General features: G+C 37.6%; 1 protein-coding gene across 1 annotated transcript in view; it reads right to left on the bottom strand.

The window, feature by feature from the left end:
- Positions 1 to 269: 269 nt before the first annotated feature.
- The window catches only part of epha8 (eph receptor A8), a 112,510-nt gene continuing 98,598 nt past the window's right edge, over positions 270 to 14,181 (bottom strand). Inside the window, exons 14-17 of the mRNA XM_060910470.1 lie at positions 13,736 to 13,885; positions 9,102 to 9,292; positions 8,377 to 8,532; positions 270 to 384 (exon numbers count right to left, since the gene is read on the bottom strand). Of these exons, the coding sequence (XP_060766453.1) occupies positions 270 to 384; positions 8,377 to 8,532; positions 9,102 to 9,292; positions 13,736 to 13,885 (612 nt within the window). The remainder of the gene's footprint in view (positions 385 to 8,376; positions 8,533 to 9,101; positions 9,293 to 13,735; positions 13,886 to 14,181) is intronic.

The raw sequence follows: 14,181 nt of genomic DNA, 5'->3' as shown, positions 1-14,181 counted from the left end.
ATGAATATTTAAATTATCCATGGTCTTAAAGGCAGACCATCCATTTACTGAAAGAAGAAACAAACAAAAAATTAAAGAAGAGATTATTGGAGAAAGAATGCAGGGATTTTCCTGTAAAAAAAAAAAAAATCCAGTGTCGCCGAGGAAACCGTTGGAGTTTAGAGTCCTCCTGAAGTTCTCTTTCTGGAGGAGAGTCTTTAAGCGTTCGTAACACATGACCCGAAAACACACGTCAGATGATAATGTATTTATATCGCCACAGCAGGTGATTATACGTGCACCGACGGCACGCTCTGGTTTAACACCTGCGCTCGCATCACCTGGACGCTGGTCATGATCTTCCTCTGATGACCCATCAGCGTAACCCCCAGCTTCTGGATGTCACTGTGAGGAGACATGAGAGAGAATCCAAATGAGCACAATGTTCAGGACTGGCGTTTTCAATTCGTATTATCATTATCGGATTAACTAATGTGAATGCGGGCGGCACAGCGATGTAGTGGTTAGCGCTGTCGCCTCACAGTAAGAAGGTCCGGGTTCGAGCCCCGTGGCCGGCGAGGGCCTTTCTGTGTGGAGTTTGCATGTTCTCCCCGTGTCCGCGTGGGTTTCCTCCGGGTGCTCCGGTTTCCCCCACAGTCCAAAGACATGCAGGTTAGGTTAACTGGTGACTCTAAATTGACCGTATGTCAATTTAGACATATGTCTATGTCATTTAGTCTATGTGTTTGCCCTGTGATGACCTGGCGACTTGTCCAGGGTGTACCCCGCCTTTCGCCCGTAGTCAGCTGGGATAGGCTCCAGCTTGCCTGCGACCCTGTAGAACAGGATAAGCAGCTACAGATAATGGATGGATGGATGGATAATGTGAATGCGAGAGCGCTATATTGCATTAGTATAAACACAGAGGTGATTATAGAAAAGCATGCGCTCTGATTGGTCGAGAAATTTGGACTATTTCTCTATAATCAGCTCGAGCAACTCGACAAAATGGCGGCCGATCGCTTCGTGACCGTAAGTGAGGAAGAATTACAAATGATGAACGAAAATGCTGTTCCTAAAATAAAAGCACTAAAGATGCTCCGAAGTTTGGTCTAAAACTATTCAAAGGTAAGGTGGAGTTGTGATTTATTTTATCGATTTCAAAACAAAGGATTTTATATGACTCGGCGTAGATAAGTGACACAAGTCTGCGCCACGCCGTTATTACATTTGCATCCCGCTTCTGAAGTTTGAAATAAATTATTCTTTAAATATGATTTTAAAAAAAAATCATCTGTGTATTTACATTAAAACAATTCTCCGCCTCAGGTTCAGTGAACATCCTCAGCTCACTTCACCTTCGGCGAATAACAATTACTTATTAACTGAGCGCGAGGTCTTTACGGGAAAATATCAGATCAAGGTCATTGTGATGTATGTTTATTTCTGTAATATCTCACAAAATATCAGGCCATTCTGTGGCTGGGAAGTTATTTAATTTGACAGGATTAAAGCAAATAATGTGCATGAAATCGCTTGCTTGGCGCAGTCAAGCAGACAGAGGAAGTCCGTGTGCGCATGCGCAGGTTTACCTTCTTCTTCTTCTTCTTCTTCTTTTGGGTTTTACAGCAGCTGGCATCCACAGTGTTGTGTTACTGCCATCTACAGGTTTCCCTTTGCGAGTGCACTGACAGTTCCATCATTCTGTCGCTAAACGAACAGCTGATCACACCGAGGTGCTCGCTGAGCGCCCATATTTATTAGTTTGGTCCTGCGTTTCCTTTCCTTTCGTATATAACATAACGTCTTTTCTTCTCGCTTTCTTTCCGTTACTGTAGTCGACCTTTCACGTTTCATTCACACACTCACGTCGTCCATTTTTCTCTCCTGTTTCAGATTTGTATCCCACAATGCCTTGCGTGAACGGGAAAAGCCCAACATGTGATGATGCATGACGTAGTATCTTGTATTGCGTCATGGTGAAGCAGGAAAAAATAGCGGATATATAAATTAACATTAATATTAATTTTTTGATTACATTCATTATGTCTTATATTGAATATTGTTAGTTTTTTCTTTTTTATCAGACATCTAATTTTTAGGTTTGTTTACTTGAAAAAGTAAAGAGGGGATACACTCAACAACTTACCGACCATCTCAATACTATAGACAATACCGGCAATATAAAATTCACACATGAAGAGGAAACGGAGCAGTCAATAGCATTTTTGGACTTGAAAATACATCACACAGAAGAGGGGGACATCAAAATAAAAGTACACAGGAAACCCACACACACCGACCAATATTTAAACTGGACTTCCGAACACCCCATAATGCACAAAATATCAGTAGTCAGAACATTACATGAACGTGCAGCAATAATTACAGATGCACAGGACAAAGAACAGGAGAAACAACATATACAACACGCACTGAAGGCATGTCAATATCCACAATGGGCAATATCCAAAGGGGCGGAACAGGTCAAAAACAATAAAACACAGAAGAAAGAGAAAAAACAAACCAACAAACAAGAACACAGGGGAGTAGTGACATTACCATACATTAGGGGAATAACTGAACGCATTCAAAGAGCAATGAGGAAACACAACATTAACACACCTGTCAAACCATACACAACACTCCATCAGATCCTGGTTCATCCCAAAGACAGAATACATCCGGACAACAGATGCAACACCATATATGAGATTCCATCCCAATTATGCAATAAAACTTACATCGGGGAGACAGGAAGGAGTTTCAACACAAGAAAAAATGAACATAAGAAAGAGTGCGAAAAGGAGACAGCTACAAGACAAACCCGAACAATAAAAGAAACGGCACAACAGGAAAATTATAAGTCAGCCATAACAGATCACTGCAAAAGGGAAAATCATGTTATGGACTGGGGGAATGCCAGAGTCATCCGCACAGAAGATAACAAACATCAGCGCTGGATCAGGGAGGCCATAGAGATCCATAAGCGAAGCTCAAGGACCATCAACCGAGATGAGGGAGCGTACATGCTCTCCCATACCTGGAGTGACATCTTGCAGGGGACGAACTGACAGTAGAAGGCGTGACCGACCTGTCAAACCAGACAGGAAGGCCACGCCTTCGGAAACATCAGCTGATAAAAGATGCATCACCAACAACATCCGGTGATACTCTGAGGAAGACGACAGTCGCACGTCCAAACATGTCAGGTAAATGAACCTAAAAACTAGATGTCTGATGAAAAAGAAAAAAAACTAACTATATTAATATTAATTGTTCTATTAAAAAAATAATAATGATAAAATTTGAAGTCTGTGATTCGAATTCAGTAGCTTTCAGTCCACTAAACAAAAATAATTGTCAGGGAAAATTCTTTTTATGACCTACACTTGAAAAATCTGAAAGGCAGTCAGCTTTAATAGTAGGATAATTCAAACATGATGTGCGAAGCTAATATTACATCCACTGTAACTGTCATCCAGCGAGCTAACAGGCTAAACAGTCACGATGAATAGACAATATTTCCCCTTTAATGGCCTCAAAATGGAGTAAAATGTTGGTTGTTTTCCCACAAGAGCACATCCAGAAGTGTTTTATTCTTCTTAGATTCTTCAAAGCCAACAATTTGGCATCAATTGCAATGTTTCATTGATTAAACATCTACTTTTTATACATTTATAGTCACCACCTGCCCCCCCCCCCCATTTATTTTCTCCCTCTTTAAATTAATCAGACTAATAAGTCATAAGTAAAAAAGCTCGTTACAGAGAACTATAAAAAGCAAACTCCTCCATCCTGAAGACTTGGTGGAAAAACTAAAGTTACAAATCGTCCCAGTTATTGCTTGTTAAAAGTATTTTTAGAATCTTCACAATTATATTCTTGTCATTAACATGCAAATGTTTCCAGTTATTATTATTTTTTCCCCTTCCAACAATAAACCAAGCTGGATGAAACTCCATGAGAACGTTTCAACACTTTTTTTTTTTTAATGCTTGACCTTCTTGTGAACTCGTGAAGAAATCATAAATAAATTCTTTCTGATCTTTCAGCCCGTAGTGGAGCTGCGATTTGGAGCACTGGGAAATTTCTCTGATGCTGAATCGAGGTTAAAAATAAATCTTTGTTGCCACGATGGCTTACATCACGTGCTATTTTTGTTTTTGTTAAATTTACAAGATTTAATTTATTTATTCGTGTAATAATCCACTCTAATTCAAAAGAATTCCTTTCTATGAAGGTTGTATGCATAATGAACCTATGAACGCATTCGTAACATTTTATAATGCATTTGTACAGCGTCATACACATTGGTTAAATATTTATGAAAAAGGCGGTACACTGTAAACCCGAATAAGTTGAGTTTACTTAAAAAAATTGAGGAAAGTGGTTGCCTTAAAAAAAATAAGTAATTATTAATGATTGAATTGAGTACCTTAAACTTACCAGAAGACTGTAAGTTTAAGGTACTCAATTCAATCATTAATAATTACTTATTTTTTTAAGGCAACCACTTTCCTCAATTTTTTTAAGTAAACTCAACTTATTCGGGTTTACAGTGTACAGTTTATACTCAGAGAATGGTTATTATGGTTATAGTTCTGGTTATAATGTGCTGTATTTTAAAATTGTTAACAGAATATATTATTGTTTTGTTTATAATGCATTATAACAACAAAGAAATTCAGTTTGCATGATGCATGATATTCAGCCATTGATACAACAACACATTTTATAATGTTATACACTTTCTATGAAGGTCAAATATAAACTCACATGTAAACATGGTCATTTCCTGTTATAATGCATTCATAAGGCGCTATTCACAATGTTATAATTATTTTCAAAAATGCTTTACAGTTGATATTCAATGTTTATATTGCATTTCTAAGTTGTTATTAGAATACATTATAAGCACTCTTTATAACACATTATATCAAAACTAAAAACTGCTTGGTTTCCTTGGTAAAAGTGTTATAATGTATTATAAGCACTACTTATAATTTATGATGTGAACAATTCATAATGCGTAATAAATATTCCTATAAAGTGCAATGCATTTTTGTAAATGATTATCGAAGATGTGTATAATACCTTATGTGTGCTCGTAACAGACTGGAGACAGAAATAAAACAAAGTGCAAATATAAATCTGTTTAAAAAAAGGTACAAAAATAATTTTAAACAAGCATATAGAAGAGGAAGTATGTCAACGGAGGAGGATGGGGGATAAATAGAATAGGGTTGATTGTTATATTAGAACTAACTTAGTATATGGTATATATGGTATATATTTATTTATGGGGATAGTTTATATCTTCATATTTACAGGGATAGGTATGTAGTAGATATTTATTTTTGTAATTATATATTTATATAGATATTTATGAAGTGTATATATGGTATGTAGTATATATATATATATTTTTTGTAATTATATATTTATATAGATATTTATGAAGTGTATATATGGAATGTAGTATATATTTATTTTTGTAATTAAATATTTATATAGATATTTATGAAGTGTGTGTATATATATGGTATGTAGTATATATTTATTTTTGTAATTATATATTTATATAGATATTTATGAAGTGTATATATGGTATATATTTTTATAGGTGTATTAATGTAGTTTGGATTTCGGGGTAGTTAAAAAGGGGTGGGAAATTAAAAAGTATTGTACTTCTTCCCACTCCTTTTTCAAACAATGTGCGGTGTATTGTAATGTCTTAGCTCTTTATGTTATTTCATTTATTAATTTTTTGTCACTTTCTCGTTTTCTTTCTTTTGTATGTACAAATAGTTACATACATTTTTTATACATGTTCAAAATAAAATAAATACATAAATAAATAAATAAATTCATTCATTCATTCATAATAAACTATGAATATTATGTTCATATCATGTTATAATGCATTCATAAAGTATGACAATGCAGTGCTATAATTTGTAATGAAAATCTATTACTGCATTACTCTTTATGGCATAATAGTGTTATAATGCACTATATTACTTTTATATCTTCTCATGATGTGCTGTGCCAAGTTGGGTTTGTGGATATAATACTTATAATGCATCATGTTGACAACACAGTGTAATGTTCTTTATATTATAAGGAGACACACACACACACACACACACACACACAAAATAATAATAATGCACAAGTTAATCCAAAGAATGTTAATTTTGAACCGGTTCGCCATTTTGACAAGTCAGTGGGAAAACACTGGGAGTGACGTCATTGGAGTGAAATATCGGTGATTATTATCCAAACAGGACACTTTTTCGATGGAATAAAAACACGTATTCTATTCCCTTCTTGTGGGTTTCATTCATTTGGTTCGATAGCATGCAATATTGTTCACATATCGCTTATCCTACGTCTATTACGTCACTCTTCCCAATAGAGAATGAGCGTTGAATATGGTTTATGATACTGCATGGTTGTCAAGACAACATGACATCACACATCGGAGACGTAAAACTTCCGTGCTAGCGAGTGAGTGCCTGGGATAATTTGTAAACAAACATGGCTGCCAGGTTTGCTTCGTGAAATAAATACGGAAGATTTTGAGAGAATTTTGAAAGAGAAAGATGCGTTGAACACCCAAAAGGAATGTGTATAATAATAATAATAATAATAATAATAATAATAATAATAATAATATTGGCTGGATTTTTTTTGTGGTCTATCAGATATATTCCATTCAGCTACTTATCTTTGACTCGTTCAGTATCATGCTAGCTGAATGGAATATATCTGATATATCACGAAAAAAAGCCAGCTAATATTATTTAAATCTGTCACTCAGATCCGTGATGTATTTCATATGAAAAATGCGAGTTTTTCAACACGAGAAGATAAACTTCACATTTTCAAACCAACATGTGATTCTCTTTTTATTATATCGACACATTCGCAAACAAAAAGTGCCCAAATTTATCAAAACAATTAATCACAAGTGACATATAGACTACGTTCAGACTGCACCCTGAAACGACCCATATCCGATTTTTTTGCCCATATGCGACCTGTATCCGATTTGTTATTGACAATCTGAACGACACAGATCCGATTTTTTCACATGCGACCCAGGCCGCTTGGATATGTGGTCCTAATTCCGATGCATATCCAATATTTTCACAAAAACATTTGTACAGTTTTCAGAATTTAAATAGACTTTTATAGAATTGATCAAGCTAATGGTGGATTTGGTAGGGACCTGGATGTTGATCTGTTAGCCTGATTAAATAAAACAGTTTCTATAACTGATTTATAACTTAAACCATCCTGTTCTGGAAATTTCCAGTAATTTGACACCTTCGGTCTCATTAGTCTGCTGCCCACATTAATCAGATTATTGTGTGAGTTCCGCCGCCGCCACAAAAACCACATCGCCAGGTCTCGCCTCATCTCCATCGCAAACTGCACTGGTGTTTCTGCACCTTGAGCCAGCGCTGAGAGAAGTTGCAGAATTCAGCTGGCTATAAACAATCTAAATAAATATTTATAAAAATGTAGAAAAAGTTTATTAATATGACGAAATAAATATGTGCAAATGATTAAGCCTGAATTAAGAGTTTGGTAATACAGCGGCCGTATCCCAAACGACTGCCTACTGAAGCTCGAGTGCACTATAGAGAGTTTAAAAATCCATTACTTCCTAGTAGCATGTAGTGCACTTATATAGAAATTAGAGAGACATTTAGGAGTCAACCCTCGTTACCAGGCTACACGTTTTCATTTCAGTTCAGAAACAAAAACACACACGAGACCTCACACTTTAACACTAACCAGATAATTAAACAAACAAACAAACAAACAAAAAAGAAATCATTAAACTTGAAGAGTGCGCTTTTTTTTGTTTACGTATTACGTAGATGTGCTTATTACGTGTCAATTTGCGCATGCGGGACACTTTTGGGTCGTTTTCCGTTCATATTGGAGATCGCATACAAGTCTCATATAATTGGTAATGTGAACGGCCTAACAAAAAAATCAGATTTCACAACAAATCAGATATGGGTCGTTTCAGGTTGCAGTCTGAACGTAGTGATAGAGATTTATATCACAGTTTTGGTCCCAGATGGAGTTCGGATGAAAAATATGAGTGGCGTATTTCCCAGTAAAACCCTCGTGTGTATATAATATAATGCATTATGTATGCATCCTAACATATGAACGTTTCACACATATATATATATATATATATATATATATATATATATATATATATATATAAATCCATTTATAATGTGATGTATAGAGGACATATATGTGTCGTGGATTACTCTTATTACTTCTTCCATTTTATTTCCATCTGCTTAAGCATATATAAACATAACAACTTAACATGCTCGTATATGAACCGTGATAACATACTGTTGATTCATGCTCATCACGTGGCCGAGTGTGTGATAACCTCCTGCCGCAAAGTGGTTCTTGTAGCGGCTCATCTTGATGGTGTCCAACCAGTCGTTCACTGATCTGCAGGTTGTGAAATCAGGAATGCTTCTGTTCATCAATGGGCTGTTCAGTCTGAGAGAGAGAGAGAGAGAGAGGGAGAGAGAGAGTGGGGGAGGCTTTGAAATGCAACCAGCTCAGGCAGAAAATCAATACAAGATGAAATGATGGAGAAATGCAGGAGGTAAGACCTGATTGTGAAAAAAAGGGCTGGTTTTGGGGTAGATTAATGTAGGGACGCGATCCTCCTGCGTCGTCACTTTGCTCCCCATCATGATATGCATCACTGACCCTTTCACGCACAAGCAATTTATATAAGTCCAATTGTAGGATGCTCGGCTCTAACTCCAACCCTCTATGAGTCTTTTGATTTGGTGCGGATCAATGCCAATATAGAGCAGAGCCCCTTTTATTTAACACAGAACACATCTATTTGAGACGGGCTTATTGGAAAATGTACACTCTCTGTCTCAGACCCTCTTCTTAAGACAAGTCGGGTTATTCCCAGGCTTTGAGCAGAAAACTTTCTCACCACAACTTTGTGTGCCTTCAATAAGGGATCATATCTGTCACAAACAGAGCACATTTGTTGAGCAAATCCCTTGGAAAAAAAAAAGGCTGTGTATTGATTTCCGCCTCTCTACCTGCACAATGTGTCCATTGACTTGAGGTTCTCTGGGTTGCGGATAAGCTTGTCCAGGACCGTGACGATCTGGCAGAACCTGGGCCGTTCGCTGCGTTCCTTCTGCCAGCAGTCCAGCATAAGTGTGTGGAGAGCCGCGGGGCAACCCATAGGCGCTGGAAGCCTGTAGCCTTCTTCTACTGACTTTATTACCTGCGCACACAAACACCAACACGCTGGCACCCTTATGTTCGCAGATTATAGCCTTCAAAAGCCGTTCATAGACACCGAATGCTCTTTAATTCATAAATAATCTGACCTGACACCAACGTGAGTACTGTACTTAACCCTTTGATGCAAAACACCCCTTCTAATGCACAACATGGGTCAAAATTCATTTTCCAGGTTATTTCATGCTGACTGAGTTTTTCTTTGCTCTATCTTTTGAAATCAATTTATTTTATGATTGAATATTCCAAGTGTTCTTTAAATATCTTGTTTTTAATTACCACAAATCATTAATTTAATTTTTTCTTTCCTACTTTATGAACAAAAATACTTTTTATATATTACTACACATAGGTAATCCAAGTGTGATTTAAAATTAAATGTCTTAATACTATAATAATAATTTGTTTCAAGTAATTACTTTAGCAGTGAATGGGGCCAGTTATTTATTTATTAACTATGTCGTTAGCTAAGCCAACTACAATAAAATTAGCTAACTAAAGTAGAATATGTCAACAGCTCGGTAGCTAATAGTAATTACTCGTAACTTTCTGACAAGTAATCTACTCACTCTCAAGGTAACCGAAACATCATCAATTTTTTTCTAAGGTAATGTTCAAACAATTGAAAAACATTACTTGCATGTATTAGATGGGCAAAGGGCGCTGTGCTGAGCTGTGAAATGTCTGACACAAGCACGATTCACAGTTCCCACCAAACGCTGGAGTAAATGCATGCGGGTCGGTTCTGACCCATGTGTGTAAACTTGATGTAGAATTACAAAAGCTGTGCTTGTTCATAACTTAAGAAAGGAAAGATAAAAATGATGATTTGTGCGAAACAAAACCAAGATATTTACTGCATATTTGGAAAAGTAAATGACAAAATGAATTTATTTCAAAAGTAGATCATAGAAACACTCAGCCGTACATGAAATAACCTGGAAAATGAACGCAGGTCGTTTTTGACCCATGTTGTGCATTAGAAGGGTAGTGATACAAAAAGGGTTTTTATTCAAAAAGTAAGAAAGGAAAAAATAAAATAAGGATGTACAACCCCGATTCCAAAAAAGTTGGGACAAAGTACAAATTGTAAATAAAAATGGAATGCAATGATGTGGAAGTTTCAAAATTCCATATTTTATTCAGAATAGAACATAGATGACATATCAAATGTTTAAACTGAGAAAATGTATCATTTAAAGAGAAAAATTAGGTGATTTTAAATTTCATGACAACAACACATCTCAAAAAAGTTGGGACAAGGCCATGTTTCCCACTGTGAGACATCCCCTTTTCTCTTTACAACAGTCTGTAAACGTCTGGGGACTGAGGAGACAAGTTGCTCAAGTTTAGGGATAGGAATGTTAACCCATTCTTGTCTAATGTAGGATTCTAGTTGCTCAACTGTCTTAGGTTTTTTTTTGTCGTATGATGTGCCAAATGTTTTCTATGGGTGAAAGATCTGGACTGCAGGCTGGCCAGTTCAGTACCCGGACCCTTCTTCTACGCAGCCATGATGCTGTAATTGATGCAGTATGTGGTTTGGCATTGTCATGTTGGAAAATGCAAAGTCTTCCCTGAAAGAGACGTCGTCTGGATGGGAGCATATGTTGCTCTAGAACCTGGATATACCTTTCAGCATTGATGGTGTCTTTCCAGATGTGTAAGCTGCCCATGCCACACGCACTAATGCAACCCCATACCATCAGAGATGCAGGCTTCTGAACTGAGCACTGATAACAACTTGGGTCGTCCTTCTCCTCTTTAGTCCGAATGACACGGCGTCCCTGATTTCCATAAAGAACTTCAAATTTTGATTCGTCTGACCACAGAACAGTTTTCCACTTTGCCACAGTCCATTTTAAATGAGCCTTGGCCCAGAGAAGACGTCTGCGCTTCTGGATCATGTTTAGATACGGCTTCTTCTTTGAACTATAGAGTTTTAGCTGGCAACGGCGGATGGCACGGTGAATTGTGTTCACAGATAATGTTCTCTGGAAATATTCCTGAGCCCATTTTGTGATTTCCAATACAGAAGCATGCCTGTATGTGATGCAGTGCCGTCTAAGGGCCCGAAGATCACGGGCACCCAGTATGGTTTTCCGGCCTTGACCCTTACGCACAGAGATTCTTCCAGATTCTCTGAATCTTTTGATGATATTATGCACTGTAGATGATGATATGTTCAAACTCTTTGCAATTTTACACTGTCGAACTCCTTTCTGATATTGCTCCACTATTTGTCGGCGCAGAATTAGGGGGATTGGTGATCCTCTTCCCATCTTTACTTCTGAGAGCCGCTGCCACTCCAAGATGCTCTTTTTATACCCAGTCATGTTAATGACCTATTGCCAATTGACCTAATGAGTTGCAATTTGGTCCTCCAGCTGTTCCTTTTTTGTACCTTTAACTTTTCCAGCCTCTTATTGCCCCTGTCCCAACTTTTTTGAGATGTGTTGCTGTCATGAAATTTCAAATGAGCCAATATTTGGCATGAAATTTCAAAATGTCTCACTTTCGACATTTGATATGTTGTCTATGTTCTATTGTGAATACAATATCAGTTTTTGAGATTTGTAAATTATTGCATTCCGTTTTTATTTACAATTTGTACTTTGTCCCAACTTTTTTGGAATCGGGGTTGTATGATGATCAAAAACAAGTTAATTGAGGAATACCTTGAATACTGAATGATGGAATTAATTTATTGCAAAGATATAGAAGATAAAAACTCAGCCGGGTCACTTTTGACCCATGTTTTGCATCAAAGGGTTAAGTACACTTTTTGAGTATCTGTAATTTACTTGAGTATTATTTTTTGGAAACTTATGACTTTAATTTCAATACATTTGAAAGGCAAATATCGTACTTTTCATTCCACTACATTTCTATCAAGGTCCTCGTTACTCGTTACTATGAAGCAGCTTTGAAAGTGGATGTTTTTTTCTTTTCTTTTCTAAAACATGATGATTTTTTCACAGGTGACACTGAAACAGTCTCTCAGTAATCACTAGGGTCACGTCACGTCCATGGACTGGATAAAATCAAGATCATTGATTTCTCAGCAGCATTATTTAACACGATCGGTTGATGGCAGAAAGGCGGCACGGTGGTGTAGTGGTTAGCGCTGTCGCCTCACAGCAAGAAGGTCCGGGTTCGAGCCCCGTGGCCGGCGAGGGCCTTTCTGTGCGGAGTTTGCATGTTCTCCCCGTGTCCGTGTGGGTTTCCTCCGGGTGCTCCGGTTTCCCCCACAGTCTAAAGACATGCAGGTTAGGTTAACTGGTGACTCTAAATTGAGCGTAGGTGTGAATGTGAGTGTGAATGGTTGTCTGTGTCTATGTGTCAGCCCTGTGATGACCTGGCGACTTGTCCAGGGTGTACCCCGCCTTTCGCCCGTAGTCAGCTGGGATAGGCTCCAGCTTGTCTGCGACCCTGTAGAAGGATAAAGCGGCTAGAGATAATGAGATGAGATGAGGTTGATGGCAGAATGGAAGGTGGCGGTTCTTCTGGAGAATGCACGCACCCACGGCCCATGAACCCATGTTTCAGTTTTCTGAAAGGATTCGTTTAGTTTTAAATGTTTGCTTTGTTTGCCGAAAATGAACCACATCACGGCCTACAAAAACTTGCTGTCCAACCTGCAGAAGCATATTGAGGTATATAAACGTTTTATTGCAAGAGAAAACTTGCAACGAAGTTGTCTGTGCTTTTACAGCTAGCGATAACGTTGCAATAGCGATGCAGTCTGGTTAGTCAAATGAATTTCTATGGATTTGCCCGCCAAGTTGCCGTAGCCTTGTCCACGGCTAACGTTAACACATAGCTAGTTAACTTGGACACCGTTAGTTAGCATGTAAACATGGAGTTACGCTAACATGAATAACGCTAACTTATCTGAAGTCCTTTCAGAAATATGTTTTAGCGTAATTATTTTCTGAGGAAGCTGCATTTACAGCTATTCCACTGTCTTCATGATTAACGTACATATACATGTGTGCACACACCGCGAGAGCTGGGTCAAAGCACTACCATGCTGCTTTGTAGGGGTGGGGAGGAGTGTTAAAAAAAAAACATGAAAGTGACAGTGGCTCTTTGTCAATTCAGTTGTGTTTCATTTTGTAACGTTCTACCAGGCGTTTATTCTACAGGTTCTACAAGTTAGTCAGTAAATCCAGTCGGTTGCTTCAGAGGCATTCAGTATTATAAGTGTTGTGGCAATAATACAACGATGCGTTGACAGAAAATGTACTTTTAATACTTTAACTGAAGAAAAAATTTGACTGGACAACTTTCACTTGCATCGGAGTCACATTTGACCAGTGGGATCTGTACTTTGACTTGAGTAATGAAGTTGGGTACTTTGTCCACCTCTGGCATTTATAAACCACACCCAAGCCTGGTAACATTTATAACACCAGGTACCCACATCTCTGTTGGTGAGGTTCCAATATGGCCGCTCTCCATACGACATCACCTCCCACATCACCACTCCGTAACTCCACACGTCGCTCGATGAGGAGAACTTGCGGTACGCGATAGCTTCGGGGGCCGTCCAGCGGATCGGGATCTTTCCACCCTGGCATGCAAAACAGCCACTGTTTCATAAAGTGTGTGTCATTTCACAGAAATGGAATAATAATCAGTTTTAGGTCATATTTATAATAAACTATAAGCACTTTTTTAAAATCAAATTCTAATGCATTTATAAAGCTTTGGACATTATAATTAGTATAGGTAATCGTATGGGGCCGAGTAAAATTAAGGATTAATTTCACGAATGATTTCGAAGTTTTTCTCGACGAGGGCAATTTCAAAACTTTGAAATCACGAATGAAATTGATCCTTAATTTTACGAGGAACCATACGATTACT

Source organism: Neoarius graeffei, chromosome 26 (genome assembly GCF_027579695.1).
Source record: "Neoarius graeffei isolate fNeoGra1 chromosome 26, fNeoGra1.pri, whole genome shotgun sequence".
Classification (NCBI taxonomy): Eukaryota; Metazoa; Chordata; class Actinopteri; order Siluriformes; family Ariidae; genus Neoarius; species Neoarius graeffei.
Note: the sequence above shows the minus strand (reverse complement) of the source record. Positions and strands in the feature narration are given on the sequence as shown.